General features: G+C 39.6%; 1 protein-coding gene across 3 annotated transcripts in view; it reads right to left on the bottom strand.

Annotated features, from left to right (window-relative positions):
• Ttc23l (tetratricopeptide repeat domain 23 like) overlaps positions 1-27,364 on the bottom strand; it is a 70,151-nt gene that overhangs the window by 12,674 nt on the left and 30,113 nt on the right. For 2 of the 3 annotated variants that reach the window (XM_076551759.1, XM_006991370.4), the window contains exons 9-10: positions 14,741-14,865; positions 5,943-6,086 (exon numbers count right to left, since the gene is read on the bottom strand). In XM_076551759.1, the coding sequence (XP_076407874.1) occupies positions 5,943-6,086; positions 14,741-14,865 (269 nt within the window). Of the gene's footprint in view, positions 1-2,692; positions 5,361-5,942; positions 6,087-14,740; positions 14,866-27,364 lie in introns of those variants that run through there. The other variant, XM_076551760.1, reaches the window with a different exon arrangement.

Genomic DNA, 27,364 nt, shown 5'->3' with positions numbered 1-27,364 from the left:
GTTTGCAAAGTGAGTTTCAGGACTCTAGTATCCAAACAAAGATTACTCACTCAGCATGAAAAACAAACAAAAAACTAATGAGATCCATAATGATAAAAAGCAACCAATCCTAACTAACCAAGAAACATATAGGCACAGTGGCACATTCCTATAATCCAGCACTCAGGAAGCTGAAGCAAGAGGGATCATGACTTTAAGACCAATCTGAGCTATAGTGAGACTGTCACCAGAAAGAGAGAAAGAGGAAGGAAGGAAGGAAGGAAGGAAGGAAGGAAGGAAGGAAGGAAGGAAGGGAGGGAGGGAGGGAGGGAGGGAGGGAGGGAGGGAGGGAGGGAGGGAGGAAGGAAGGAAGAAAGGAAGGAAGAAGAAAGAGGGGGAGGAGCAGGAGGAGAAGGAAAATAGAAAGTACATTAAAACTATCATTGGAACTATATTCATTCTCCATTCACTCCCCCACTTGTGTGTGTGTGTGTGTGTGTGTGTGTGTGTGTGTGTGTGTGTGTGTGTGTCTTTTAAGGTTAAACAGAGACATGGATACACACACACACACACACACACACACATATATATATATATATATATATATATATATATATATATATATATAGAGAGAGAGAGAGAGAGAGATCTAATAAAAACTTTGGAAATAAAGATGTCTGGCTTGAAAATAAATTGGATAAGATTAACAACTGTTTTGATTCTAAATTTAAAAAAATAGAGAACTTGAAGACACAGAAATGGAACTATTTAAATAGAAACTAGCTGTGGATCATCTCAGTGGAGACAGAATAATAATTTCATAGTATTCAACATCTATTTCTAATTAAAAACTCTCACCAGCTCAGAAGGAAATGAAAACTTCTTCAACATAATATAATATCTGAAAAGATCTACAGCTAAAATCAACTCTAATAATGAAAGTCTAAATAATTTTTCACCAAGTTTGGGCTCAGACAAAGGTATCTGTTCTCATCTGGTCTACTTGACACAGCTTCTGTATTCTAACCAGTGCAGTAAGATAAGAAAAAGAAATACAAATCATCCAGCTTGGAATGAAAGATATGGTACTTATTAGCACATGATATGACTATCTCTTTAGAAAATCTACAACACAGTACTGGAACTAACAAGTTAAGCAAATGTATCAAGGTCATGAGACATAAGATTATACAAAACCCAGATCAATAGTGTGTCCATATACCAGCAACAAGCAATCAGAAAGTGAAATTCAAAGTGATGTATTTTAAATAGGATAAAAATGCAAAATCAGATAAATATGAGAGAATATGTACAAGACATATATTGGAAACTACAAAATATTATTGCAAATAAGTTATAATTTGTATTAATTCTGTAATCCATATTCTTGAGAGAGATAACAAACACTATTAAAATGCCAAATCTCTACAAACAAATCTGACCTCTCTATGCAATCTCAGTCAAAATTCCAGCAAGTTTTAAAATATGAATTGACATAGCGACTGTAAAATTCCTCTGGAAATGTAAAAAAAAAAAAATCCCATAATACCATCAACAAATGTGAATGAGAACTAGAATGTCCCCAATTTAAGCCTTGTTTTAAAGCTACACTATTCAATATGCATTAGCACACAGACAGACAAATCAATGGGACAGAAGAATCTGGACACACAGAGAAATCTTCATTAAGTTTGTTAGCATGCAGAGCAGTGGGTTTCATTATGATATTTTCATTTCCATATGTATATATCATTTTACTTTGTTCTTACTTGGCCCAGTGGCCACTTTCCCCTTATGAGTGACCCCTTCCTCACCCCAAATAGTCCATCTTTCTGCTTTCATTCACACATTTCCATCACGCTCTCTTGTTCCTCCTTCCCCTTCTCTTTAGATTCTTCTCCTCATAGTTATTTTTCTACTTTCATGTCCTACACACACACACACACACACACACACACACACACACACTCCAGTTTCAGCATATGAGAAAAATGTGACAATGTCTTTCCTCAATAAAATTCCACTATGTTTACACACCATATTTCATTTATACATTCATATGTTGGTGGGCATCTACTATGGATCCATATCTAATACAGTCATGAATGGCATGGCATTTGTTATTTCTTGTAGCCTGCTACTTTGGGGTTTGGCTTGTTTTGATTTTCTAAAACCTTCAGGTACATTAAGATATTTTAGATATCAATGTGTTTTGATGTAAGCATTCAGAGCTATGAATTTTCCTCTTAGAACTTCCTTAGCTGTGTCTCACAGATCTAGTTTCATTGTTATGAAGGTAGGTATACATTTTCCTAGCACTATTTGTTGAAGAGGCTGTCTTTTTTCCAATGCATATTTTTGACACCTTTAAAGATTATATCTCTATAGATGTGTAGGTTTATTTCTGTGTCCTCAATTCCATTGACACATGTTTCTGGTTTATTTTTTTTTTTTAATTTTTTTGCTTGGTTTGGTTGTTGCTGCTGTTCTGCCAGTATCAGAAGATAATGTGGGATTGATGAACTACACAGGGATATCAAAGAACATCTGCTCCAATCAATATATTGTATTGATTGGAGCAACAGTTTCATCTGTATATAGAGCTGATTAAATTGTATACCTCCAAATATGATGTACATTTACTAGACATAATTAAAATTATTTGGCACAGGTTATAATTTCTAAATATCTGTTTTTTTTAAATTTTGTGAATTAATCATTTGATTCCTTTTATGTGAAACCTGAGATTACCAAGAAAGACATCAGCCAAAAGTACCACTAGAAATATATCCACATGTTTCTCTTCCTCTGTCTGACAAAGAGTCTCTGTTAAGCATCTAAAGCTGATGCTCTGTCCTGCTGCAAGTCGCAAAAATATGAAGTAGTATTTCAGCTGATTGTGACAAGCTAATACCTGGAAGAAGCCTAGGGCCTTCCAAAGGTCACACCGAGGCTCAAGGAGTCTTGGTGATATTGGCTTTTGATTATTAGCGGTTTCCTACTATGAATTTCTCATGTGCTATTGTAGCCTTTCCATCATTCTTTGGGCACAAATTTCTCCTCTACTAAAGGAATACTTAGATAACCTTCTGAGCAGTAATGCAAACAGAATCCCTAACTTCAGGCATTTCTGTAATTATTGTCATTAGCAGCATCCAGACAGGACCATCCCTGGACTGCCGAAAGTATCTTATCAGAGATACCTCTGTATTCTCTAAGAACAGACTTAAGCATCCACACTATCTGTTAAGAAGGCCTGGGGGATATGTTAATTAAGCTTAACCTTTTCCTTTCCAAAGTCTTATCTCTAGTTTTAGATCCACCCTTAACAATGAACTCAGAACTAAGGGGTTCCTACTTACAGGTACATCTGGCTGTGATGAAAGCTGCCTAGCCAAGTTGCCTAGTGACCGAGCACACTTCCTCTGCCCTGCCAGAAGCTGTGGGAGCAGAGATAGCTTGGAGAGATAAGGGCCAAAGGGATAAAAGGAAGTTTTATCTTCAGAGCAAGGACTAGATAGAGAAGAGAAAAGAGAATGGAAGAACTAGATGGGTAAGAACTGGAGAGGAATGAACTGAGATGGGGAAGAACTAGATTGAAGGGATAGAAGAAAGTATTAAAGGAATGAAATGGAAGATGAAGAGCCAGATGAGGAAGAACAAGATGAAAAAGAAGGAGATGGGAGAGGAGCTAAGATGGGAAAGAACGAGATGGATGAGAACCTAGATGGGGCAGAACTAAGATGAGAGAATTAAGATAGAACTTAGAGGGGACAGCAGATAAATGTAGAGAGAAATCGGGCAAGAAAGGAGCTAGGCATGAGAGCAGAACTGAAACTGTGTGGACAGAATTTTATCCCAGAGGAATAAAGTAGATGGACAAAAGAGCCCGGTGTACTTAGATTCTTTCCCCCAAAATAATTTTCGCCATTTGTAGCCTCTCTTCTGGGCCCCTGGGAAGAAGAAGATTATTAAGGCTGGTCCTTAATAATGCTGGAGATGCTCCTCCTCTTTGGAGTTCTGTGGGCAGTTCCTGACCCACCCCAGTCTTCATTAGCACGGTCCATTTCATCTCATTGAGAGCCGACTCTCATTGCAGTCAGGAATTTGGTAAGCTAGCCTGAAACCAGAGGCAGTCATAACCTTCCAGGCCAACCCCCAGTCAACTTCCACTAGCTAGGGAGCCTGCCACCTGTTTCACACCCTCCTTAAATTGTGTCCTGAGCTGAGGACCATGTGTCCAAAGCGTGAGTCTGTGGGGACATTCTGGATCGGAACTGCAACACCTTTACAATGTCTATAGTAAGGTCCTTTTTCATTTCAGAAAGGTTGCTCAGTGATCTCTGTACTAGGTCTATTAGTTATTCTAATTTCTTCTTTGGAAATCCATACAGTTCTTAAAGGTCTTACTTGAAACACATCAACCATTTTCTCATGATAGTTTACACTGTAAGTTCCTAGAAGAGCTTTTGTAATTCATCATATAAATCATGGATCTTTAAACAGCAAGATGTTAAAAAATTGCCTCTGTAATATTGAAAAACAAAACAGAGAGCCAGCCTCTAGACACAACTGGGAACCTCTGAAACAATCAGGCAGGTGGGTGCAGCTCGGGAATCTGATTTTGTGCCTTTCACTATGTTTCAGTTCTAGATCTGAGGAACACTGCTCAACATCTGTGCACACAGACTCTTCATTTTCCCCATCATCACATTCACCGTGGCCTTGAGTGTTTATTGGTCTGTTGCTTCCCCGGAAGCCCTTTCTCACTTCACCCTTAGTATTTTTTCATCTCATCTTTAGGCCTCAAATGATCGTTTTTTCAGTGAGCAGTTTTCTAACTTTGTAGGTTCTGTGCTCATGCTCTCCTTGAAGTCTTTCTGTTTTTTGTTTGTTTGTTTGTTTGTTTGTTTGTTTGTTTGTTTGTTTGTTTGAGACAGGGTTTCTCTCTGTAGCCCTGGATGTCCTGGAACTCACTCTGTAGACCAGGCTGGCCTCAAATTCACAGAGATCCACCTGCCTCTGCCGCCCGAGTACAGGAACCAAAGCAGTGCACCACCATGCCTGGTTTAGCCCATTGAGTCTTTAGCCTTTTGTTCTGTTGGCATACTCACTGGTTATATTCCTTACAAAGGTTTAAAAAAAAATTGGAAGAGAAAAGATATACATATTGTAATGACTGTTCTTGATCGTCAACTTGACTACATCTGGAATTAACTATAAAACTCAGGCAGGTGGGTACAACTGTGAGGGATTTTTCTTAATTAAATCAAGCCATTTGAAATGGGAAACCCTACCTTTAATCTCGGTCTTTTCTTTGTTGACTTCCTACTTACCCTCTCTGGGGAGTGGATGGGGCGGGGGAGGAAGTAGGGAGGAAGCTGGAGGAGGAGAGGGAGGGGGATTTGTGGTTGGTATGCAAAATGAAAAAAAAAAACTTTTAAATTAAAAAAATCGAAGTCTTTTGAGGTGGAAAAGTCCACCTTTAATCTGGGTTACACCTCCTTGCTGGAAGCCTATATAAAGGACACAGAAGAAGGAAGCTTTTGCTCTTTGCCAGCTTGCCCTCACTCTCGCTGGCATATCCATCCCATCACCAGCATTAGAGCCTGCTTCTTCAGGATCCCAGCATATACTGAAGACCAGCGGAGACATCCAGCATCATGGACTGAGCAACTACTAGATTCTTGGACTTTGTGCAAGTAGAAAGCCATGGTTGGACTAGCTGGACCACAGCCTGCAAGCCACTCTAATCAATCCGTGTGTGTGTGTGTGTGTGTGTGTGTGTGTGTGTGTGTGTGTGTGTGTGTGTGTGTATTCATGCTATCAGTTCTGTTCCTATAGAGAACTCTGAATAATACACATACATATATACACACACCATTCCCCACATCCTGCTTATAATAAGTCCATGAAAACAAAAATGTAACAAAATCAGCCAGATGTTGCTTTTCTTTGCTCACCTTCCTTAACAACTGAATCGCATTTCTGAGCTCTCCTTTGGCAAAACAGATGCTGCCCATGTTATAAAAGGTTTCGGCTACTTTCTTACCACAGTCACCATAGGTGCGAGAGTTCAGTGTATACTTTATCAGTTTGTAAGCCACCTAGGGGATATAAATTAAAAACAAAATTAACCATATCTATGATATGGATATTGTAAAAAGGGTCATTTTACCCCACAATTACACAGTCAGTCAGAAGCAGTCAGTTATGATGACTCACCCAAGTACTCTACCATACTATGAATTAATGTTAACAATGATAGTTAATGCCAGTTAATCCACATGTACAGTTCCGTTAATCTTCACGATGTTCTATGGGATAAGGGCTATCACTGTACTTACTTTACAGACAATGGAAAGGGGCCTCATAAAAGCCTCTTTTTTAAGCTCTTTATCAAGATCACTTTGGCCACAGGGTCAGGATTCCATGCCAGCCAAAATTCCATAGCCCTCTTTGTTTCTTCCACTTTTCAAACTTTCAGAAAAGCCAAAGAATAGCAGAATCAACACTCATAAAATTTTTGTCTATATTCACAAGTGAATACCATTTCCCCACTTTTATTCTATTTTTTTCTTAAATATACATATATGTATGTATACGTGAAGATGAGTACATGTGCATACATTATTATTAAAAATAAATTATAGACATAGAGAAACTTTATTCCTAAATATTAAACTCCGTATCTTCGCAGAGCAAGACTATTCTATATATCAATACCATTGTCATGCTAATGTTATATGGATCCAATACTATTAACCAAACATGTACATTTTCCAATTATTTCAATAATATTATTTATAATTTTAAAAAGTAGAGTGTCTGATCATAGTTGCATTTTTGCTTCTGAAATTCTTTCTTCTCCATAATAGTTCTTTCCTCCCTTTTCTCTTTCATAACTTTGACATTTTGTTTTGTTTTGTTTTGTTTTTTCAAGACAGGGTTTCTCTGTGTAGCCCTGGATGTCCTGGAACTCACTCTGTAGACCAGGCTGGCCTCGAACTCACAGAGATCCACCTGCCTCTGCCTCCAGAGTGCTGGGATTACAGGTGGGCACCACCACCGCCCTAAGCCACTCACCTTTCATGACAATGCCCTCTCTAATCTACTCACTTCACAGCAGAAAGGTCAGTATAGGTCAACATGAACCATTCATTGTCTCAATTGTCTGCATTTGCCTTCCCAATATTTTGTCTTTTTAAAAATATATACAATATAATTTTTAAATTAACTTATAAAGTAGCAGGCTGCCGTGAGATTTTTATATGTATTTCATTTAGATGAATTCTACACCTACATATGCACACATGTCTGCTGTCTATACACCTCCTCCTTTACCCCATTATTCTTTCATCCACTCTGTTCCACTGTCCTCCCTACCCGCTTCCTTTAAAGCCCCCTCCAGGTGTTGTGGGTCCCTTTCTAGCTTCCTGGCCATTATTCACATTGACTCCCATGCAGATACACATTCTTTTTCCCCTTTGAAGCTGGTTTTCCTTATGTAGTTGTGTCTGGCCTGAAACTTGCTGTGTAGACCAGGTTAACCTCACAGGGCTCTGCTTGCCTCTACGTCCCAGTGATGGGATGTTAAAGGCCTGTGCCAACATGGTGAGCCTGAATACACACATTCAACAGAGGTTAGGGTCCACATATGAAAGGAATATTAGTCCTTCTGAGTCTGGGCTATCTCCTAGTTCAGTGGTTCTCAACCTTCCTAATGCTGTGACCTTTTAATACAGGGTTGTAGTGACCTCCAACCATAAAATTATTTTTGTTGCTACTTCATAACTATAATTTTTCTATGGCTATGAATTGTGTTATAAATATGTGTTTTCCTAGCCGGGCAGTGGTGGCCCATGCCTTTAATCCCAGCACTTGGGAGACAGAGGCAGGCAGATCTCTGTGAGTTCGAGGCCAGCCTGGGCTACCAAGTGAGTTCCAGGAAAAGGCACAAAGCTACACAGAGAAACCTTGTCTCGAAAAACCAAAAAAAAAAAAAAAAAAAAAAAAATGTGTTTTCCTATGGCCTTAGGCTATGTCCAAACAGAGACCGACAGGTTGAGAAACACTGTTCTAATATGCTTTCTAGTTTCACCATCTTCCAGAAACCTTTTCTTCTTTATTCCTTTCTTCTTTCTTCTTTCTTTCTCTTTCTTTCTCTTTCTTTCTTTCTTTTTCTTTCTTTCTTTCTTTCTTTCTTCTTTCTTTCTTTCTTTCTTTCTTTCTTTCTTTCTTTCTTTCTTTCTTTCTTCCTTCCTTCCTTCCTTCCTTCCTTCCTTTCTTTCTTTCTTTCTTTCTTTCTTTCCTTCCGTCCTTCCTTCCTTCCTTCCTTCCTTCCTTCCTCCCTCCCTCCCTCCCTCCCTCCCTCCCTCCCTTCCTTCCTTCCTTCCTCTTGCTGTGGAATGTTCTGTATGTTAAATGTGTTGCTCTGATTGGTTAATAAATAAAACACTGGTTGGCCAGTAGCCAGGCAGAAAGTATAGTCAGGACAGGGACAGAAGAGAATTCTGGGAAATGGAAGACTGAGTCAGGGAGACGCTGCCAGCTGCCACCATGAAAAGCTAGATGTAAGGTACTGGTAGACTTATAGACTGATAGATATAGGTTAATTTAATATATAAGAACTAGATAACAAGAAGCTTGCTGCAGCCATACAGCTTGTAAGCAATATGAGTCTCGGTGTGTTTACTCAGTTGGGTCTAAGCGGCTGTGGGACTAGCGGGTGAGAAAGATTTGTCCTGACCATGGGCCAGGCAGGACTGGAGAAAACTCCAACTACAGCTCCCTCCCTCCCTCCCTCCCTCCCTCCCTCCCTTCCTTCTTTCTTTCTTCTTTATTTCTTTATTTTATTTTAATTTTTGAGACAGGATTTTTCTTTGTAGCCCTGGCTGTCCTGAAACTCACTTTGTAGACCAGACTGGCTTTGAACTCACAGAGATCTGCCTATCTCTGTCTCCCAACATCTTTCATTACTGGCTGACTAAATGTCATTGCACTTATGTACCACATGCCCATTATCCATTCTTTACTCAATGGACATCCAGGTTGATCACACTTCCTTGCTATTGTGAAACAAACAGCAATAAAGGTGGATTTGCAAGTATCTCGGTGGTACGACAGAGAGCCTGCTGGTCATATGCCCAGAAGTGGAATAGCTGAGTTATGTGGCAGTTTTAGTTTTACTTCTTTGAGAGGCATCTACACTGATTTCCACCAATAGCAGGTAATGGTTCCTCTTTCAGCACACCATTGCCAGCATTTGCTGCCATAGATTTCTAGAAATTTGTGTTCTTGATTTTCTAACTGTTCTCTATGGTGGTATTCTATTTGTACTGAAATGTGATTTTAATTGTATGCTAATAAATAAAGTTGCCTGGGGGTCAGAGCTATTCGAGCCATAGCAAGAGTGTGGCAGTGGTGGCACACGCCTTTAATCCCAGCACTTGGTAGAAGAGCTAGGTAGATCTCTGTGTGTTCAGGGATACAGCCAGCATTGGAGACATATGCCTTTAAGACCTGGGGGGCTGTACATACAGACAGTGATGAGGCAGTCACGTGTTTGGGTTTACAACCAATGAGAAGGCAGAACAAAAAGACTATGAAAAGACATACACACAGGAAATAGGTCTCTTTTGGAGAGCTAGGACCACCACAGGAGGAAGGGTGAGATTTTAGCTCTGAGCTCTGACCTCTTGGCTTTCTCTTTTACATTGGTTCTGTGTTTCTTATATAAGACGTTCTTTAGTAAGACGGTTGGTTACATCTACAGTTCTCACTCAGGTGAGATGGAATTCCAGCGATGGCTACAGATGTTAGACACTTTAAAAACCATTTGTTCGGCATTTGTGTTTCTTCTTTTGAGAACTGTCTGTTCAGGTCATTGTGGAGCTTTCTTTTTCCTTCCCTTTGGTGTCTAGTGGTCACATTTTCTTAATATATTCTAATGTCAACCCTTTGCCTGAAGGAACTGTTAAGCCTTGCTGGGTGGTTACTATCTGGTTGTTTCTTTTTCTATTAAGGAGCTTTTAAATCTCACATAATTTGGTCTGTGGATCCTTGGAGCAGTTTCTTGTGCTAGCGAGGTTCTGTTTAGAAATGTGTTGCCCTTACTTATGTCCTCAAGTTTTTGTTTTGTTTTGTTGTTGTTTAATGTTTTTCATTAGCAGCATCAGCATTTCTGGTTTTAAATTATGACCTTTGGTCCAGTTTGAGTACCCTTTTGTTCAGACTGAGAAATGTAGAATTAATTGATTTTTCCTCAGGGGATACCCAGTTTTGCCAGCACTACTTGTGGAAGAGGTCATCATTTTCCTAGCGCATGTTTTTGGCACCTTTGTCAAGATTAGGTGTTGGGGTTTGTCTCTGGGTCTTCTGTTATGTTCCATTGACCTATGTGTCTATTTCTGTGCTAATGCCATGCTGTCTATCACTATGACTCTGTAGTACAGTTTGAAGTCAGGTAATGTGATGGCTCCAGCTGGATTCTTTCTGCTTTGAATGGCTTTAGCTATCTACAGAGCCCTTGGTGTTTCCATACACCAATGTTATTTAGAAAGAGCAAAGAGGCTTAGTTATTGCTGTACTCTCATGAGTTATGTATGGCATTGCCCAATTACCCATTTTTGAATGTATAAACAGAACATTTCTTTAGCGCTGTTGAACATATAATCATCATCTTTTGTGTGCCACATTGAACAAAACAGTTTACGTATTTTAATAGTTTTGAGAATTTCATACATGAATATGCTGTGTTTACCTCATTTCTACCCTTCATTCTCTTCTCTTCAACTTCTTCCATGTATCCCTCACCCACCCACCCACCCACATTTCCCTCTCAAGTTCATGACCTCTTCCATATGCATCCAGGTGTAGAGACCACCATGTATGCTTGACAACGTATTAGAGGGCTCACCCCTGAGGAAAACGTGATTCTCCCTCCCTCCTCAGTCACCTACTGGCTGCAGGTCTTCATCTGGGAGTGTACCCTGTGCATAACCATCCCCCCATTGGTATGTCCACTGGTGTGGTCTGGTGCAGGCTTTATTGTTTTTGAGTTCATGGATGCAGCACGCATGTTCTGTCTAGAGAAAACCATCTCACAGCAAAACTGCTCCTCTGGCTCTTAGAATCTTTCCATCTCCTCTCCTGCAATGTTCCCTGAGCCTTAGAGGTAGGGGTTGTTGAATAATACATATTTAAGGATATCAACTGCTGCTTTTCAGGAAGCAATGCTAATAATTCAGGAATCTCAAAACTCTGTGCCTTTGTATTTTTCAGAACAGGAAAGCGGAGATATAGTTTAAAATTTCTGTTTATTTTTCTCAGTATTCGAAAATATTTTACCTACCTGGGTAAATTTATTTCTATGTATGTCCTCTTTTTTTATACTCATGTAAATGGGATTATTTTCTTACTTTAATTTTAGATTTTTCATTAATAGTGTACAGATACAAAACCCATTTTGTGTTTCTTTTGTCTTTTGTAGATTGGTTGAACTTATTAGTTTTAAGTGTGTGTGAAAGAGAGAGGGGAGGAGAAGAGAGGCAGAGAGGGGGGGAGGCAGGGAGGGAGGGAGAGAGGGAGGATGAGGGAGAGAGAGAGAGGGTGATGTGGGGGGATTGATCTTTAGGACTTCCATATAATGTTTCATCATTCTGAAGAGACAATTCAGCCTTCTTTCTAATTTGAATACTGTTTGTTTCTTTTTCCAGCCCACTCACTTTGGCTGGTGCTTTCAGCTCAACATTAAAAGGAAGTGTTGAGAGTGGGCATTCTTGTCCTGTTCCTACTCTATAATATTCAGAGGAAAAGCTTCCAGTTTTCCCCACAGACTATGATACCATCATGGGCTTTTCATATGTAGCCTTTACTAGGTTGTGGAAATTTCCTTCTCTTCTAGTCTGTTGAACAAGTGACCAAGTCATATGCATCTCTTCTGGTACTCTACAATGAGCCTATAGCTCATATACAATGAGTCTATAGCTCACACTAGACGTGGAAGTCGGCTAAAGAATTCCTTTTCAAAGCAGAAGATGTGCAATGAAATTAACAGCTTCATGAAATACTTATTGAGCACCTACTATGTGCTAGTTACTGTTTGACACACTGGGCACAGAGCAGTGAACACAGCAGACTGCCATTCCTGCCTTCATGGAGCTTCCTTTCTAAATGCCAAAGTTATCACTTCATAGTCCTGCTCGATAATAGATTAGTAATCACTTGCACTCAGGTCTTTTTTTGTCTTTTCCCAAGAGCTTGCTGTCCTAGAGAGCACCTGGGTTTTTAAGAGGAGGGCTGTGAAGCACCAAGTGTGCAATTTTATCATGCACAAGATCGTGATGTTCACCATTACACCATCATTTAACAAGAAAAAGCTACCAAAGGCTGGAAAACTCATCTTTGAAAGTAAAATTATAGACATGTCATTATTCTATGGCACTGAGATTCAAAATTAACCATCTGAGCCATTAGAACATGTCACAGTCACTATGTTTCTTTCATTTTACAAATACTAGTTACTAAAAAACAGTTTTAAAAATACTTATATGTATAATAAAAGAAGCTTTTATTAATGAAAGGAAACACATTCTTAACCATATGCTTATACACTCACTTTTAATGTATAAGTTGTCATATGGCTGATATCAGATCTAGCCAATTGTCCCCACTTGCCCGAGGAAGTATAAGGTTGGTTTGGACAGCTCAAAGTCATATGGAATCTCATAACATGCAAAGGTCTTCACTGTGTTTAAATACATAAAGCTTAGGTCACAACTTCCTAAGCAAATGACTAATGGGATCATTAAATAAAAATGTCAGTACCTGTACTGGTTAGTTTTAACATCGGCTTGACACAAGCTGAAGAAGAGGGAACCTCAATTGAGAAAATGCATCTATACATCAGCTGTGGGTCGTTTCATTAGGGATTGATGGGGAGGGTCCAGCCAATTGTGGGTGGTGCCACTCCTGGCCTCATGGTCTTGGGTGCTATAAGGAAGTAGGCTGGGCAAGCCATGAGGAGCAAGCCAGTAGGCAGCATTCCTCCATGGCCTCTGCTTCACTTCCTACTTCCAGGTTTGTTCCCGGTGGGTTTATGCCCTAACTTCTGAGGTGGTATTATGTTCCCCAAAATATTGTGCACCCTAATAAACTTATCTGGGGTCAGAGGCAGAACAGCCACAATATTAAACATAGAGGATAGGCAGTGGTAGTGCACGCCTTTAATCCTAGCATTCCAGAGGCAGAAATCCATCTGTTCAAGGATACAGCCAAGCATGGTGACACACGCCTTTAATCCCAGAAATTGAGCCTTTAATCCCAGGGAGTGAGACAGAAAACAGAAAGATATATAAGGCGTGAGGACCAGAAACTAGCAGCATTTGGCCTGGTTAAGCATTTGGCTGCTTGAGCTTTTAGGTTTTGAGCAGCACAGTTCAGCTGAGAGCCATTGGGATGAGGACACAGAAGCTTCCAGTCTGAGGAAACATGACCAGCTGAGAAGTTGGCCAGGTGAGGTTAGCTGTGGCTTGTTCTGTCTCTCTGATCTTCCAGATTTCACCCCAATAACTGGCCTCAGGTTTGATTTTATTAATAAGAACTTTTAAGATTCATGCTACAAACTTCCCACACTGATGGACTGTGATGTTGAACTTTAAGCTGAAATAAACCTTTTCCTTCCCAAAGTTTTATATGGTCTTGGTGTTTCATCACAGCACTAGAAAAGATAACTAGAAGCCGGGCGGTGGTGGCACACGTCTTTAATCCCAGCACTGGGGAGGCAGAGCCAGGCGGATCTCTGTGAGTTCAAGGCCAGCCTAGGCTACCAAGTGAGTTCCAGGAAAGGGGCAAAGCTACACAGAGAAACCCTGTCTCGAAAAATAAAATAAATAAATAAATAAATAAATAAATAAATAAATAAATAAATAAAAAATAAATAATAAATAAATAAATAAATAAATAATGAAAAAAAAGAAAGAAAGAAATGATAACTAGGATAGCACCTAAGATATTTTACATAACTTTTAAAGATGAGATTGTGGCTAGTAAGGGATGAAGGTCAGACTGAAAGGGAAATACCACCATGAAAAATAAAAAACAAAAAACAGAAACTAAAGCAGTTAGTGTTAGAATTCCGCCCTCACTCCAGCTACATGACCACACACGCGCAGTTCAGGAGTTAAGCAAAGGGTCTTGTGTCTTACGACATCAGTGAGCGCTGACAACTACTTGGTCACACAATCAGCACATGCATGGTGTAGCTCCATAAACCCACTTCGTCAGGAGCCCTTAAAGAGCCGGATGCAGGCCCCCTCCCCTTTCTGCTCTTCTCTCTCTCCCCCTCCCCACTATCTTTCCCTCTGCCCTCTGCACGTGCCTCCCCCCCATCCCCTTCCTCCTAATAAAACTCTGAAACTAATACTGGGTTCTGTTGTGACGGTGACCTTTCCTCCGGTAACCAGCACCGTCAACAGCACCGTTTATCATTCATTTCAGTTAGATCGATCCAAAGGTGGTGGCTAATTTTGATTCAAATTAGTAAACTTATAAAGGTAGAGCTTAAACTGTTGTGGATTTGAAGGACTTCACAGCAAAAGCAAATTATTATATCAATACTGTAAGCAACAGCAGTTCTATGTGTGGCACTCAGCTTCATCTGAGACTTGTGTGATCTCTAGTTTCTGAACTGTGAGACAAAAAGGCCATCTATAGCTAACAAATAAAATAGGAATCATGTTTATGACTTGGTAACCTTTACCTGTTTTTCGCCATTTTGGATGAGCCATGTACAAAAGTCTTCAATAGCGGTGAGAGTTTCATAATCTTTAGAGCCCAATGTTTGATATGTACTAATACTTCTTATGAAATAAATCTCAACTGCATCTGGAAAAATGGAGAGGATTATTTAAAGCAAACTTCAAGCCTTTGTAGATGTCTATCATCAGCTTGGGCTCCCTTGACATTTTCATGCTTAAAGTGTGTGCCTGCTCTTATCTCAGGTTTCACAGAGACCCTCAAAAAGTCCATGACAAGATTGGCTAGAATTAGATGATAGTCTTATGATGAAATGGGTGCATGGATTTCAAAGAGGGGGAAGGTGCATCAGTCCAAATAGTTCTGTTATCCTAAAGACCAAAATAATTACCATATTAGACTTCCAGGTACATTGAAAGACTATGTTTCAGCGAAAACTTTGATATTTTGTGTTTATATATACTATATATGTATTCATTATATATCTTTAATGTATACACATAAGTGTATGTATGCATACAGAGATATGATTTGGCAATTTTTTCTGTTTAAAAATTTACTGTTGTAGCCAGAATATGGTAGCTCACTCCTATAATTCCAGCAGTCAAGGGGCTGAGGCAGGAAAGACTGCCATGAGTTTTAGGCCAGCCTGGACTACAGAAGGAATTCCAGGCCAGCCTAGATTGCAACTGGCCATGCTGCCTCGAACAAATGACTTGTGGGCTTTTTCCTCCTGCCAGGAGGGCCCCCACCCCCACCCTCACCCCCACCCCCACCCCCACCCCCACCCCCACCCCCACTGATGGCTCAACAACAAGTTCAAGTCTGGATCAGGACTTGTTTACACAACAGTTGTGGGCCAGTTAGCCATCTTGTCTCTCTTTACACTGACCAACCTTAAATTAAGGGTTGAAGACCCTTCAGAGACTTAAAAGAGAAAGAAAACTAAAACGAGCACATAAAACCCAGCCCTGAAGGAAAAGCTGGGCTTTGGCTTCTTGTCTTCATAGCGTCTTTCTATGGGCTTGCTATAATTGTGTTTTCTTAGTCCCAAAGGCTTTCTTCAGTGGTGGTGGTGGTGGGTGGGGGGAGAACCTTTCATTTACTTTTAACGTCTTTTATTCCAAATACAGTTTTTGCTTACATAGTCAATATATAAAAATGTATAAAATAATGGGAACTTTTGCCTGTTCTATGTTGTCTTGGTCACTGTAAACTTACAGTCAGTCTGCTCCTCTTCCAGTGTTGCGCTGGCTATCGGGAGATTGGCCGCCCCACATACAGTTCAGTTTCTCAGTGTACACAAAGTAACCTGCTGGTATTTTGCTTAGAATAGGATTCAGTCTGTTAGGAAGAACTGATATCTAAAAAATAATGAATGTTCTTATCCATGCACATGAAATATCTCTTAGTTACTTGGTTTTATTTTTCTTCAGGTTTAAAAATTTTGTTCTAGACATTTCTCACATTTTTTTTGTTAGAATTATAATTATTTATTTATTGGGTTGCCAATAGAAATGATCCTTTCATTTTTTTGTTGTTGTTTTTCGAGACAGGGTTTCTCTGTGTAGCTTTGTGCCTCTCCTGGAACTCACTTGGTAGCCCAGGCTGGCCTCGAAGTCACAGAGATCCACCTGGCTCTGCCTCCCGAGTGCTGGGATTAAAGGTGTGTGCCACCACCGCCTGGCTGATCCTTTCATCTTAATTAGAAATTCCACTTGTCTGTTTTTGTCGTAATCACAGTGACTGGATTTTTTGTATATTAACCTAGAATTCTGCATATTATCTATAGTCCATTAGTTTCAGGAGAGTTGATGATGATGATGACGATGAGGATTTTTTTAGTTTTCCAAATTAGATCATCAGATCATCTTCAAATAAAGGTTTTAGTTCTTATTCCTAAATAGCACATTTCTCCTTTTCTTGTTCTATTGCATTAGGACTTCTAATATGATGTTAAAAAGGAGTGTTGAGGGAAGATCACCTCTGCCTTAATCCTGTCCTTAGTTGGAAAGCTTATACTTTCTTGCTATTAATGAAGCCAGTGAGGTGGCTCAGTGACCACGGCACCATGGTCAAGCCCGAGGAACCGAATTCAACCCCAACATCCCACACGATGGAAGGAGAACTCCTGCAAGTTGTTCTCTGGCTTCTCTATACATGTAAAGAACATCTAGGATGGTTTCTTTTCCTGGCTGTCTTGTTAGGGTTTCTATTGCTGCAACAGACCATTATGACCAAAGAGCAAATTGGGGAGGAAGGGGTCTATAGGCTTACACTTCAGCATTGCTGTTCATCACTGAAGGAAGTCAGGACAGGGACTCAAACAGGACAGGATCCTAGAGACAGGAGCTGATGCAGAGGCCATGGAAGAGTGCTGCTCATTGGCTTGCTTCCCATGGCTTGCTCAGCCCACCTTCTTATAGAACCCAGGTCCCCCAGCCCAGAGAAGGCACCACCCACCATGGGCTGCCCTCCCCAATTGACCACTAAATAAGAAAATGCCTTACAGCTGGATCTCAAGGAGGCATTTCCTCAGCCGAGGCTCTTTCCTCCGATAACTCTAGCTTGTGTCAAGTTGACACACAAAACCAGCCAGTACACTGGTTATTATGAACAAGTGCAGCAATGAACAAGGATATGCAAATGTCTCTGGTATACTGACTTAAACGTCTTTGGTTATACACCTAAGAGTGGTATAGCTGGGTCATATGGAAGTTCTATTTTAGTTTTTTTTTTTTTTTTTAGAACTTTATGCTGATTTCCAGAGAGGCTTTGCAAGTTTTACGTTCTCACTATAGAGGTTCTTTTCACACATCCTGGCCAGCGTTTTTTTTTGTTTGCTCATTTTCTGATAAAAGCCATTCTTACTGGGGTGTGTCAGAATCTCAAATCAATTTTAATTTGCATTTTCTTAATTTCAAATATTGACCATTTTATTTCTTCTTTTGAGAACTATTTAAATTTATTAAAACATTCATTGATTGATTTGGGTGTGTTTTTTTGTGTTTAATTTCTGTAGTTCTTTAATTTATATTAATCTTATATCTAATGTATATCTTATATATTTTATCCCCTTTGGCAGGCTATCTCTCCACTCTGATAGTTATTTTATTTGCTGTAAGAAGCCTTCTAATGTCATGCTATTCCATTTGTCAGTGACGGGGTTGTTTCCTGTGCTATTACAGTTATTTTCAGAAAGTCCTTGACTATACCTATATCTTGAAGTGTTTCCCATGTTTTCCATAAGCAGTTTCAAGACCAGGTCCTATGTCTAGGTCTTTGACCCATTATAAATTCATCTTTGTTCAGGATAGGAGACAGGACTCCCTTTCTTTTCTTTCCATGAAGCAGGACATTGCGTATCCCAGGCTGGCTGCAAACTCTCTACGTAGCACAGGATGACCTTGAACTTTCGGTTCAAGCTTCTGAGTGCTGGATAGAGGATGCACAGCACTGTGCCGGTTTCGTGAGGTGCCAGGGCTCTGACCAAGGCTCAGTGTGTACAGGCGGCCATGCTACCTTCTATTTCACTATTTCTACACGCTGACCAGCAGTTCCCCCAGCATCATTTGTCATTTTCATTTCCCCCGGCAATGTATGTTCTTGACTCTTTTGTCAAAAATTAACTGACTGGAGCTGTGTAGTTTTTCTTCAGCGATTTTTCTGTTCCTTTGCGCCCTCTTTTTGCGCCAGCACAATGCTGTTTTAGTTTCTGGGATCTGTATGTATTTTGAGATCAGGTTTGTGATACCTACAACATGACTCTTTCTAGTAAGGACTGCCTTAGTTGTTTAAGGTCTTTTGTATTTCCACGTGAATTTTAGGACCCCCTCCCCTTGTGCTATAAAGTATACCATCGGGATTTTAGTGAGGATTGCGCTGAGTCTGTGCATTACTTTCACTAATATAATCCCTTTCACAAAATTACTTTGTCAATCCATGAACATGGGAGGTTTTAAGCACCTTTTAGTGTTTGCTTTGGCTTTGTTTTTTCAGTGTTCAAATTTTTTCTTTGTAGAGATCCTTCACCTTCACAGTTAAGTTTATTCTGAGTTGCTGGCTTTTTAAAAAGTGTCTGTGAATAGAATTCCCCACCCCATGACTTCTCTTGTTATTGACATATTGATTTTCTATGTTGATTTTGTATTCTACTACTTTGCTATCATGTCTGAGAGTTTGAAAGGGGAATCTTCAGTGTATTTTAAGTACAGCACCATGTCATCTATGAATAGAGAAATTTTAACTTTTTTCCTATTTGTATCCTTCCTCTCTTCTCTCTCTCTCTCTCCCTCTCTCTCTCTCCCTCTCTCTCTCTCTCCCTCTCTCTCTCTCTCCCTCTCTCTCTCTCTCCCTCTCTCTCTCTCATTCTATTGATCTAGTTAAGACTTTGAACTCTATAATTTAATAAAAGCCAAGAGAGTGGATACCCTCGGCTCATTCCTGACTTTAGAGGAAATGGGCTGTTTCTCTTATTTGTTATAATGCTGGCTATGGATTTGTCATATATAGCCTTATTGTGTTCAACCATGTTCCTTCTATTCTTAGTTCTCATAGTCTTTTATCAAGAAGGAACACAACTTTTTTGAGGACCTTTTCTGCACTGGTAGAGATGATTGTGAGATTTCTGTCTTCTATTTACGTGCTTCATTTTATTTACTGTATAGCAGTTCCATATCTTGATTCAACCTTTCTTCCCTGGAATCAAACCAACATGTTCTTTTTTTTTTTTTTTTTTTTGGTTTTTCGAGACAGGGTTTCTCTGTGTAGCTTTGCGCCTTTCCTGGAGCTCACTTGGTAGCCCAGGCTGGCCTCAAACTCACAGAGATCCGCCTGCCTCTGCCTCCCGAGTGCTGGGATTAAAGGTGTGCGCCACCAACGCCCGGCTCCAACATGTTCTTAATGTATCCTTGAAGCCGATTTGCAATAATTCTATGGAAAAATTTTTGTATCTGTGTTCCTCAGGGAAATTTGTCTAGTTTTCCTTTTTGTTACTGTTCCCTTATTTCGCATTGGGATCAGGATAGTGCTAGCTTCATAAATGAGCTTGTCAGTATTCAAATGTTTCCATTGTCTCTAACAGTTGAGAAGCTGTGGTGTTAGTTACCAGCAGTGAATTCAACCAGTCCTAGGCTTTCTTTGTTGGACGCTTTTTATTAATGCTTCAATTTTTTATTGTGGAATTAATTAAGCAGTTTATATTCTTTTGATTTAACTTTGATAAGTCACATGCACCTAGAAATTTGTCCACTTCTGGATTTTCTAGGGGTTTTGTTTTTGAATTGCAGGTTTTCAAAGTATTTCCTGGTAATTATCTGAATTTCAATGAACTCTGTACTAACTTCTCCCTTTTCATCTTCAGTGGTATTTGTCTGGGTCCCCTCTTTCTTTTGCTTAGTTTGACCAAAGGTTTTTCAATCTTGTTTAGTTTTCAAAGAACTAACCCTTTGTATGATTGATTCTTTATACTGTTCTTTTAATGACAATTTATTAATTTCTGCTGAACATGTATTATATCTTGCCATCTATAGATTTTAGTGTGGATTGTTCTGGTTCTTATATGACTTGGAGGTGCAGCATTATGTCATTTAAGAGCATTCAGATTTTGTCTTATATTAATAATTAATTAACTAGAGACAGGGTCTCTCTACATAGCCCTGGATGTCCTAGAACTTACTATGTAGACCAAGCTGTCCCCAGAATCCCTGGAAACCATTTGCCTCTGCTTCCTTGGTGCTGGGATTAAAGGCATATGCCACCGCACCTGGCCTCCGGTTTTTAAACGTAAGGACCCTTGAGCACAAATGTTCCTCGGGAACTGCCTTAGCTGTATCACAAAAGATTCTGGTAATTTGTACTTTCACTTTCATTTGATTCCAGAAATTAGTTTTAATTGTTTCTTGGTTTACTCGATGTTCAGCCTCCATATATTTCTGTTTTTCTTGCTGTTGATTCCTAGTTTTGGTGAGATACGATCAGATAAGATCCAAGAAAATATGATGGAGCTTGACTTGTGGCCTAGAATGTGTTCTGTTTCATAGAAGGTTAAATTGGCTGCTGCAAAGAATTTTTATAGATATATTTGTGGGTATCTGTTAAGTCCATTTGAACAGTGATGTATTTTAACTGGTTTCTTTTCTTTTAATATGGATGACCCATTTAGAGATGAAACCGCCCGTTGTTATTATCTGAGGACTTATCTGAACTTTTTTACCTTTGTTAGAGATTATCAAATTGGGAGCCCTACCATTGTGTGTGTGTGTGTGTGTGTGTGTGTGTGTGTGTGTGTGTGTGTGTGTGTGTAATTTATTTATCATTGTTAGATCTTTTTGATTATCATTCCTTTTACTAGTACTTTGTGGTCTTCTTTATTTCTTATATTTTAAGTTTGAAGTCTACTCTATCAGACACCAGAATAGCTTTGTAAGCTTAGTTTTGTCTTATATCCACTTGATAGATTGTTTTCCATCCTTTGACTCCCGGTATGTGGATGTCTTTTCCAGTTGGCTAGCTTTTATATCAACTTGACAACAAACTAGAGTCATTTTGGAAAAAAGGAAAAAAAATTTTCCCCAACAGATTGGCTTGTGGGCAAGCCTGTGGTACATTTTCTAATTAGTAATTGATGAGGGAGGACCCAGCCCATTGTGGGTGGTTCCACCCCTGGGATGGAGGTCATGGGTTGCTGCAAGAAAGCAGGCTGAGCAACTCAAGAGGAGTAACCTAGTAAGCAGCTCCCCTCCATCGCCTCTGCTTCAGTTCTTGCCTCCACTTTCCTGCTCTGACTGCCTTTGATGACGGATTATAATGTAGAAATATAAGCAAAATAAACTCGACCCCAAGTTGCTTTGCTCACAGCAACAGAAACCCTAACTAAGACTACCAATGAGGTATGTGTCTTGGTCTTCTTTTAAATCCAGCCAGCTGTGGTGTGTCTCTTTATTGGTGGTGAGCTGGAGCTGCAATTCAGCAACTCTGCATCTCTGATCTTCTTCCTTGTGCCTTTCGGGTTTCCTTTCGCTTCCTTTGTGAGTTTCTGTAGCTCTTTCTTTTTTTCTTTCTTTCTCTGCTTGAAATAAAATCTATTTTTTCCTATGTTTTGTCCTTCACCAGGACACATAGAGGCGGCATCTAGCCTATCATCTAACTTTTAAATCCTCCTTTTTAAATAAATAAGTAAAATTGATAAGTAAAATTAAATAAAATCTTACACAGGCTAAGTGAAAACTTGATCTCACTGCTGTTCTAAAGATATACATACTTTGAGGGCGTCGAGAGATGGCTCAGCAGTGAAGGGCCTGTGCTGCTCTTCTAGGGACCAGAGTTCAGTTCCCAGCATCCAAACTGGGCAGCTCACAACTGCCTGTGACTTCAGTCACTGAGGGATCTGACATCTCTGGCCTCAAGAGCACTTGCACTCACATGCACATACCTGCACATAGACATATACATAAAATTTTGAAAAGAAGATATGTACACCAGGATGTGCAACACCCTGACAAGTTATTATCCAGAGTTTGAATCAAATTGCTGTCACCAAGCCTATCATCATCATTTAAGACTTCAATAGGGAAAAAAGCATATCTCCAGTTCTCTGTCTCTCTCTCTCTCCCTCTTCTCCCTCTCTTCCCACCATGCAGGCCAGACTGATCTCAAACTCATAGTCCTTCTTTCTCAGCATCCCGAGTTTTGACATTACAGGCATTGAAGTACCATAGCTTGCCACTATTTATTTACTTTTGGTTAATACTTTTTTCATGATTATTGACCATTTGTATTTAATTTTTATCTCTTTTGTCTGTCTTTCTATATAAACTTTAGTTGTTATTACATTAGGACATGGGACTATGAGTCAGTGCTTGTGTATGATAGAAAAAAGCAAAAATTCTAACTTATTTTTATGTGATTGTCCAATTGTCTTAATACTTAGAGGATTATCCTTTTCATATTGAATTTCCTTTGTACCTTTATCAAAAGTTAACAGGTCATATTTATATAGGTCTATCTCTGGACTCTGAGTTATGTTGTAGTAATTCTGATCTTTGTGTTACCATACTCTCTTGATTATTGAAGCTTTATTGTATTAGTTATCATCCTCTAACTATACCCTTAATTTTCAAAATGGACTTAGCTATTGTAGCTTCTTTGATCTTTGATTCTCCAGATGTATTTTAGAGTCTTATCTTTATTTATAAAAATTCCTGCTGGGACAATGACTATAATTAAAGTTCTTAGATCATGTCTGGAAAGTTGACCCCCTTTATTGTCTTAAGTCTTCTATTCCACATACAGGATGTGTCTGCATTTATTTAGATCAGCTCTGATTTCATTTGGAGACCTTGATAAGCTTAAACTTATGGAGTCAAGAAGTACCATATCTGTGTTAAAATTTTCTTCAGAGATAATACATTGTTTGCAAATAGCAAACATTCTTTCCTAAATTTCCTAATATTCTTTCCCAAGTTTTATTCCTAAGTTTTTCTTGCCTTATTACTTCAACTAAGACTTGTAGTACTATGTCACATAAGAGTTATGAATTAAAGATCCTTGCCTTGCTGAGTGATCTTAAGGTGGAAATAGTCTTTTGCCATTAAACAGGATATTAACTGCTTAATACATACATTTATGAATTAAGGAGGTTCCCTTTCATCATGAATGGGTTTTAAATTTTGTATAATTTTTTTCTGAAGCAATTGATACAAATTATATGCTTCTCATTTTTAGTCTATTTGTATGCTATATTGATTGAAAGTTGAATATTGAATGAGCCTGGAATTCTTTAGGAGGAACTTTTGGTTGTTTATGGCATAGTATTTATCAGCTATGTATTTCATCAAGAATGTTCTATAGTACATATCTGAAAGTACTGATTTGTTTTTCCCCTGTAATATAATTATGATGATATCATAAAAATAAGAAGCATTCTCTTATGTTATTTTTTTGTATGTATGTGGTGGTGGGAGGGAGCTTGGTGCAGTGAATTTTACTGGTGAAATTGGAGAGTAGGACTTCCTAAACTTCGCCCCTTTTTCTGGTGGTCAAGATGGAAACTGTGAGGAGGCTGCTCAGTGCATTAGGTGTTGAATTGGGTCAGGGACTTCCCAGAAGCTGAGGGCCACTCTCTTCCTCTCAAGTGCTTTCTAGGGTAGGTGGTCCAGGGCTTCTTATTCCTTAGTGACCATGTAGATTATGAGTTCACCACTTATTGTGGTAAGAATATAAAGGAGAAAATGAGCTTGACAAACAGGTCCTTGAAGGCAATTCCAGCATTAAAGATGGAAGAATGGGTGTTACTGTTGAAAGTTACAGGAGACAGTCTGATCCTTGGTATAGCTCAGGATGCCTTGAAGGGGCTGGGATGGTTAGAAGCCCTAACTGATATAGGGGCCCTCCAGTGCCAGCTTTACCACCCTCTTTATTATTTAAAATTTTTCACACAATCTATTTTGTTCATATTTCCCCTCCCTCAACTCCTTCCAGGTCCTCCTCTCTTCCCCATCTCCCTACCACCCAACTTCCAACTTCATGCTTGTTTTTTTTTTCTCTCTCTCTCAAAAAGCAAAAAACACTAAAATAAAAACAAAACACACAAAAAAGCCATGGGTGCATTTTGTACTAGCCAACTACTCTTGGGCATAGCGCCTGCTCTGCAGTGTGTTCTCACCTTCTTGGTGTCATCATATTCAGCAGTTTGCTCTAGTGGAAATGTCAGATCCATGACAGACACATTGAGAGTAAGAATGCAGGAGACTATTAGTGACCTTCCTTTTAGCTCTGAGATAACATTGCCCACGGCCTTGACAGATGCAGGGATGATGTTTTGGGTAGCCCCACGGCCATCATTCCAGTTTCCCAGAGGGGCTCTTCACCATCTTCTTGGTGGCGGTGATGGCATGGAATGCAGCCATGAGTCCATCAATTATGCCAGAGTCATCAGGGATGACCTTGGCTGGGTGGGAACTAGGCAACTGACAGCAAAGAAGGCATTGTTCATGACCTTGAGTGGGTTGTCATGGTTCTTGTGGCCCATACCCATCACAAACTTGGGGGCAACATCAGAAGATCCAAGGGCCAGATCCCGCCAGTGGGCCCCAAACTTCTTCATGGTTGTGAAGACTCCAGTAGACTGTACAACTGCCTTATTGGATGTTGGCAGGATTTCACTCCTGGAAGATAGAAATGGCCTTCCCATGACATGTTTCCTTTTCTCAGATTTGACTATGCTTTGGAACTTGCTGTGTGTAGAATAATACTGGAATAGGAAGACTATATAATTGATGTTAATAAAGGCATCACTGATGACAATATCCACTTCATCAGAGCTGACGGCAGCCTTAGTGACCCAGTGCCCAATATGGCCAAATCTGTTCATTATTCGATTCACCGTCGTGTCTCGGGGACGAGGCTAGCACTACACAAGAAGATGTGGCTGGCTCTGGAAAGGAAGGAGCTGAAAGTCCCTCATTTTTATTTTTTTGTTTTGTTTTGATTTTTCAAGCCAGGGTTTCTCTGTGTAGTTTTGGAGTCTGTCCTGGATCTCGCTCTGTAGACCAGGCTGGCCTCGAACTCACAGAGATCCACCTGGCTCTGCCTCCCAAGTACTGGGATTAAAGGTGTGCGCCGCCGCCGCCACCGCCGCCGCCGCCGCCGCCGCCGCCGCCGCCGCCACCGCCACCACCACCACCCAGCACCCTCGTTTTTTTTTAATACATCTTAAATTTTATTTTTGTGAGTGCACATGGAGGGTAGTAAGGATGGTATTCATGTGCCATGGTGTGCACATAGAGATCAGAGCACAGCCTTCAGAGGTCAGTTCTTTCCTTCTACCATGTGGGTTTGAGGAACTGAATTCAAGCTTCAAGACATGGTCACAAGCACCTTTATCTGACAAGTCATTCCATCATTCTTCCTCCTTTCTCCATCCTTCTCCAACCTTCCTTCCTCCAGAGCATCCTTATGTTGTGGAGATTATGTTGAATTGGTATTATTCTTTAAATGCTACATAGAATTCCACAATGATATTGTCGGCTCCTGGAAATTTCTTTCTTAGGAAGGTTAACTACACATTTATTTTTAGCCGGGCAGTGCTGGAGCATGCCTTTAATCCCAGCACTTGGGAGGCAGAGGCAGGTAGACCTCTATGAGTTCAAGGCCAGCCTGGGCTACAGAGTGAGTTTCAGGAAAGGCTCCAAAGCTACACAGAGAAACCCTGTCTCAAAAACAAAAAAACAAAAAATTATTTTTATCCATATGAATCTATTAAGCTACTTGTTCATCCTGGATGACTTTTAAATTCTGTTTACAGACATAGTTTCAGGTCCTTTTGTAATTAAAATTTAATCTCTTTTTTCATACTATACCTTTATGTATGCTTAAAAAATCATTTGGCTTAAGTTTAATTTTTTTTTTCCTTTCCAGAACTGTATTTTTTCATGGCTAATTTTTATTCTCAGTTTTGATGCATGAAGTTTTAATCTAGCTGAAGTTAAAACTTGAATATATACAATTTCCAAAAGTTTTTTATTTTATTGTACTGGGTTACATAAGACTTCTTTCATTCACATCTATATGAAATGTGATATATTTCATATCACATTTCCAGTCCTAATGCCTCATATGGCACTATTCTTGGTTGTTAACTTCCTGTGATTTAGAATCACTATGGGAACAGATCTCTGGACAAGTCTGTGAGGAATTAACTGAAATAAGAAGACCGGCTTTAAGTATGGCCAGTGTCACTCTGTGGGCCGAGGTCTGGGATGGATTAAAAGGAGAAGGGGAGCCAAGGACAGGCCCTCATCAGTGTGCTGCTTCCTGAACTTAAACCAGCTGCATCTGGTCATCGGCATCATTGCACCATGCACTCTCTTCTCGGATGGAATGCACTCCCCGGAACTGTAAGCCAAAACAGACTCTTCCTTCACTCCTTCCCTCAGGCATTTTGTCGCAGCTATGAGATGTGTGGCTAATATCTCCTGCCACCCTCCCAGCATCCACCTTTGTTTTCCTTGACAGTTTTGTTTCAACGTTTATGTCATCTGTACATATTTTATGACTCCATGAGAAAACACATAAAATCCATATCATATGATCACCTCTAGTTATATCTATTTTCCTGCACATGACACAACTTCATTCTTTTTTATGGCTAAAAACATTTCATTGTGTATCTATTTTATCCATTCCAGTCAATGGACACCCAGGTAGTTTCAGAACTTAGCTATTATGAATAGGGCTGAAACAAACACCAATGTATATGCAAATATCTCTGTTCACATTCCCACCAGCACTGTTCAAGATTTGCTTTTGTCTACATCCTCATCAGCATTTTTTCTTGTTTGCTTGATAGACATGGTTTTAGATCTTTTGTAATGAAAATTTTCAGCATCTTTCACTGTATACCTTTATGTGTGCATAGAAAGTCCTTTCTCTGAGTTTAATTTTAGTTCTTTCTATTTTAAAACTGCTATTATAAAGTTTCATCCATCAAAATTTTTATTTTCAGTTTTGATGGTAAAGTTTTAATCTAGCTGGAGTTTAATTTAGTTTAATAAGGCCTGAAGATACACATTTGAAAATATGTGATTTCACTGGGGTCACATAAGCCTGCTTTCCTGTGACTTCTGAC

The sequence above is a fragment of the Peromyscus maniculatus genome, chromosome 15 (genome assembly GCF_049852395.1).
Source record: "Peromyscus maniculatus bairdii isolate BWxNUB_F1_BW_parent chromosome 15, HU_Pman_BW_mat_3.1, whole genome shotgun sequence".
NCBI lineage: Eukaryota > Metazoa > Chordata > Mammalia > Rodentia > Cricetidae > Peromyscus > Peromyscus maniculatus.
Note: the sequence above shows the minus strand (reverse complement) of the source record. Positions and strands in the feature narration are given on the sequence as shown.